General features: G+C 37.7%; 1 protein-coding gene across 3 annotated transcripts in view; it reads left to right on the forward strand.

Annotated features, from left to right (window-relative positions):
- The window catches only part of LOC105448816, a 166,691-nt gene that overhangs the window by 151,672 nt on the left and 9,147 nt on the right, over nucleotides 1–5,872 (forward strand). For all 3 annotated transcript variants that reach the window (XM_011687610.1, XM_011687619.1, XM_011687602.1), the window contains one exon: nucleotides 3,008–3,485. In XM_011687610.1, the coding sequence (XP_011685912.1) occupies nucleotides 3,008–3,485 (478 nt within the window). The remainder of the gene's footprint in view (nucleotides 1–3,007; nucleotides 3,486–5,872) is intronic.

Genomic DNA, 5,872 nt, shown 5'->3' on the forward strand with positions numbered 1-5,872 from the left:
TATATATATATATATACACACATATACACGTACACATATGTATACGCAATTGTTGCTGTCAGAGACAAACAATAAAGTAATTCATTAATTAATAAATCATCAATAAAACAAATTTATGTATACGTATATAGCGCAACTGCGATGAAGTCATTCGATTACACGTGGTATCGTTAAGGTTGCGTAAGCGTTTGAACTCTGCTCGAACGGGCGATAATAATTTATGCGTCTAATGCGGAAAGAGCGGAGGCATACGGGGCAAGTAATAAGTCAAACTTGGCGAAAATGACGTCGCTCCGCAAGCACCGGCGAACAATTAAATTATCGTGGAGGCGGAGCAGATAACGATGCACTCGAGGATGCAGCATAAACCACGGTTTATACCGCGTGGATTATGTACATGTATAACATATCACATAGACAGAGAAAGGGGAGACTATTACACACACTCTCTTTCTCCTCCCTCTCTCTTGCTCCCTTTCTCCCTCCCTCCGTTGCATCCCTCCGCGAAGCTTTCGCGCGCAAGTTCCTGGCATTCCCATGTAGAGTCGCTAGCTCTCAATTGAAAGTCGGTATAAATACAATGGACGAGCCATGTTATGTAGGTAAATGGGAATTCTGCCGTGAAAATTTCTTCCTGCTAAAATTGCGAATTCGTTGTAAGGAATGGGGGAGGGGGGGGGCGAAATAGTGACAGATTTTTTCCTCTCTCCCTCTACAAACTAATTTCAAGTTTACAAGATACGATTTTTCATTAAAAGAGTACTTTCCACTTTCAAATATACAAAAACCTTAATTAGAGTTTCCATAAGTTATGTATACGGGCTAGATTTTCGTAAAAACTGAAACTCACATATTTGTCACTATTTGCTGCCCCACCCTCAGGGGGTAAATAGTGACACCCTATGGGACAATTACAAAATACATAATTTTTAGCTCCTAATTGATCTTTTTTTTGACATTTTGATTAGATAAAGTAATTTATATTAATTTCTATACTCTACCATATGTAAATTTTTATTTATTGATAAATAATAGTAGTAACATTATTTGCTAGTATTTCTTATTGAAAATCACATTTATTCTGGATCTTGCCTTGTAACTAATCTCATATTATCCCAAATGAATTAGAAAAATCATATTGAAATATTAGAAAAGCTTTTTGACTTGTCATTATTTACTCAACTAAAAATTGTCATTATTTGTCCCAGGAACTACTTTTTCCTTTACAACTTTACAGAGAGAAATAAAATTAATATAAAAGCATAGAAATTATATCAAAATAGAGGAAAAAGATACCGTATAACACAGAATAGGTTAGATTTCATTCGATTCAACGATTCAGCAATTTAAAAAATATAACTTCAAATATCAAAAAAAGATCCAGGTTTTACCTTATTTCACGAATAAAATTTGAAACTTCTCCGCTAGCTATATTTGGCTTTTGATTTTTACGGTTTTTTCATAAGATGATTAGATGCTTGAGAACTATCTATTAACGAGTAATGGTAAAATAGATGCGGGAAAGAGGAGAAATTTAAAGTGACACTATTTGCCCCCCTTCCCTTACACGTAATTTTTGCTCGCGTGCCAGATTGCAATCTCTCGATGACAATTTACATATCTACGCATTCATTGCGTGAAAGTACTGAGATAAAAGTCTCATTTACTTTCATAAAATGAAAATGCTGTTAATGATGCATTGGTTCGTTGCACACTATTGTGTATTTATATTTGTATTTACATCATATCGATTTTGTTAACAGCAATTTGATATCAGGCTCCGCGATAAAGCAACATTTTGTCGTATTAAATTAATGTGTAACATAAATACGGCATATAATCTTCTCCTCTGTTGTAATTATCATTAATAAATTATTTGAAAGCTAAAATCCTAACACACGTTAGTGTAAATTATTGAACAACATCAATAGATTACTGATAATTTTGACATTTGTTGTATTATTTGTGTATGTATCAAAATATGAATAAAATAAGTATGAAATATTTCATAAATTATTGATTTTTTGCTAAACTTATTTTAATATTTCTTATAATCATTATTTTTGCAAAATGATTAGAGGAATTATATTTTATTAAAAAATTGATTTAAAAAGTTGAGTTGCTATTTGAAATTTTCATGCTTCTATGCACAACGAAAATACTGCTACTACATTACGTATCTCCTATAAAATCTTAGTTTTATTTTTTCCTGTTATTTAGAATAGCAAAGATATTTAAAGCAGTAACTTGAATTAGATGGAGTTATCTGCGTGATATATGTACATGTCGGAGAAAACAGAATAGTTATAACTATAATGCGATAATCAACTATAATGTAACTCTTAAAAAGTACCTGCAATTAGTTTTAAAATGTCATAAGAAATGAAAATTATTTTGAAAATCAAAATATAATCATTACGAGATGAAAATTGGATATATTGACATTATTTTATTAATTTTATATAACTATAGTAATGAAACAGCAAAAGAGAAATAAAAATTATAATTATATTTATATATATAATAATAAACTATGACAATTATATTCTTTCGGTTTAGACAAACATTTATCTAAAATCAGTCATTACGCCATAATGACATACTATAACACATTTTCGCTATCAAAAATATATTTTTTTCGTTTAAAAACTACTTATATTACTATTTTTTTGTACTCTATCCTGTCATATTTTGATTGACAGATGATTAAACATTTTTGTGTTTTCTTAAGTATTTCATACTACTTATTTATTTATTTTTACTACAACTTCGTAATAGTTAAAATGTCTATTTTCTATTTCTCTTCAATTTTTTAGTAACGGGTACTATTTTTTTTTTAAGTATATATACATATATATGTATATTTATTTACTGTTGAATTCACGATTTATCTACGCAAACGATAATATTGCTAACGAACGATATAAAATTATTTTATTTTTTGAGCGATTCGATGTCTCTCCATAATTCACACGATGTATATCGAGATATATGTTTTTCTTTGCAGGACGAGGTGCTGACGATTTCAGAAAAAGTAGTCGTCCGCGTGCACGACCTAGTCACATGGCTTTCACCTACGTTGGAATGGTCGTGGGGCCGGGAGGTGTCCTATCCGACGAGCCCGATGTCGTCCCCGGAGACCAGCCCGCTCCGATACGAGATGCCGCAGCCGCAGGTACTGACGGATCCGGGGATCGACTTCTCGGACGTCGAGAAACAGCAGAAGGAATACGAATGCAACATCAACTCCTTGAAGAAGTCGGACAGCTTCCAGACGAAGGTGGTGGTGCTCTCGTATCCCAGGTACTGCCGTTATCGGGCGCTCCTACGTAGACTCGAGGGCGCCGAGCCCTCCTGGCTGTGCTCGTCCATCGCGGCGGCGTTGGGAGGCTTCACCGCGATGCCGGGCACCAGGGTGCTCTTCTGCAGGGACACATTCGACTATCCGGATCTCGAGACTCACGAGCTGCTGTGTAATCACTTAGGTATGCACACAATTGTATCGATTATTTAATTTTAAACTGGAGAAAAAATCCACGATTCAAGTTCGCAAAAAGATATTGCAAGAGGAATTTCTTGCGCATCTGTTTTTCTTCTTATTACATCGATTACATACTTTTTGAGAAAAATTATTTCGATTGCGAAAATATTTGTATTTGTCTGTTCGTACGTGTTTAACTGGATACTGGTATTTGTGTGTTTAACTTGTATACATATGGTAAAGACGTTCGTAACATACAACCTTAGAGTTTTGTTTACTTTACTTTTGTTTACTTTACTACGAACGTATTATATTACCTTACTACGAACGTATTATATTACGTGTAAGATTATACGTAGATACTATACATAGTACGTTATTTATAAAATCTAAGCGCTGACGCATCATTATTAACTACTTACGTATGTACATGCCTTGTAAGTATCTTTCGAAACATGAAATACCAATATATACTGCAATTACAAAACGCTGATATGCTTTTGATACTGGGAGCTTATAGCGATGTTTCAATTGTAATTATTTATTACCAATAACTGACCACACAATATATCTATCAATATATCTAATATCCGCAAACACACAATATATGTATAATCGAGCACCTCAGGCGTGTAACATATCTTTACATTGAAAATAATTTTTCTCGAAATACGCGCAATTAAAAAGATTTATTTTCTACTCTTTTTGTTCATTTCTCTTTCACAAGGAAAATTGCTTTCTATAATTTATTAATTATAGTTTATTAAATATCCTGTACAACTTTGACTTGAGAGTTTTTGACTAAGCATTATTTTATCGTAAATAAATAAATAAAAAAATATATAATTTGACGTAGAAAAAGAGATACAGAGAATACAGAGAACGGACTTGCAAAGGAAATTTTAGAACGTTTCGATCGGATGTATTTCAATCTTCCTTCTCTCATTCATTCGTAAATTAATACAATACAATTAATATTCTGCCGTTTCAATAACGAAATAAACGAATCGTAATCAATATCTTTGCGATATAAATGAGCAACGTTAACATAGAGCTTTTGTGCGCAATGATATCTTTTAAGGCTTCGCCCGAATCTCTCGCGGTAAATAAATTTACAATTCACGCATTTATACGTCACAACGCGCGTCGAGGCGGGGAGGGGGGGGGAATCCGAATGTATTATATAAAGCAAGAAATGAGCGATATTATTTTCGATTCTCGCTCACATACCTCTCTGTGTATATTCGTTTGAATACGAAACGCAAGAATATAATATAACACAAAGATACCGATCGGCAAAACATAACAGAGCGCGGGGTTCGCTCGCTTAACAAACACACACATACGTAACACGAGTGCAGTGCCGACGCTGCCGGCGACCGGCCCGCGCCGGCGCTGGGAAAAAAAAAACAGTTTGCGCGGCAGCCGGCACGCTGTCTCATTGGCGCCGCGCGCGCCGCGCGCTCGATCGCGGAAAACAATCCCTGAAGGATGATGTAATCGAACGAGATTAAGGGCCCCAAGCGGCGCGGCGTGACGTGGCGCTGAATAGTTATACAGTTAGGCCTAGAGATTCCGTTGTACGGGATAAAGCCTCTCTCGCGCGGCGAGATCGAATCCCACCGTCTCGTCGCACTCGTCCGTTTGTTTCCCCGCGACGCATCGCGGTCGCGGTCGCGCGCGTAATTCGACACACATTCGAGCGAGGCGGGCGAGATGCGCGTGCACGCATGATCCTGCGCTGACGACGACAATTATATTTACTCGCGTGCATTCGCGTCCGACGTGCCCGAGCATCGCAACCGAGCGAAAAAAATCGGCCCTCTCCTGCCCTTTTTGGCCCCACGTGACCACTATTGACGTTCGTGTCGAAAATCCGATCCGCCGGTTAGTGCGTATTTCTCTCTCCTCCCCCCCCCCCTCCCTCCTCCTCCCCCTTCCTCATTGTCCGGCTTCGATTGGCCCCGATCGAATTGCGGGTTTTTTGTCGCGATCCAAGTGTGGATTTTTTTTTGGTCGCGCGATCTGGCTGATCGCCAGCGAGGAGAGACGCTTTATCGCGATATGGTATATATCCGTCCGTGCATCGGAACTACGTAGACGCGAGTATTGTGTGTGTATGTATGTGTGCGAGTGTGTGTGTGCGTGTGCGACGGGTGGACAGTAGTGCAAATAGTACAGTCCGACGAGCGTGAACTTGTACGTACCACACACGATCCGAGTCCTCGTCGACCGTACACGCGTTTCGCGTATCGCGGAAACGGCGGAAAATAGCCTGCCTCGAGAGTACGACTGATTAGCAGTTGTCGCCGGACGACTAGAAGAGTCTAGAAACGCGGAATTCATCGGTTGACGATTTCCGCCGGACCAGAGGAGATCCCTTCTCCCCCC

This window comes from Wasmannia auropunctata, unplaced genomic scaffold (genome assembly GCF_000956235.1).
Source record: "Wasmannia auropunctata unplaced genomic scaffold, wasmannia.A_1.0 LD336111.1, whole genome shotgun sequence".
NCBI lineage: Eukaryota > Metazoa > Arthropoda > Insecta > Hymenoptera > Formicidae > Wasmannia > Wasmannia auropunctata.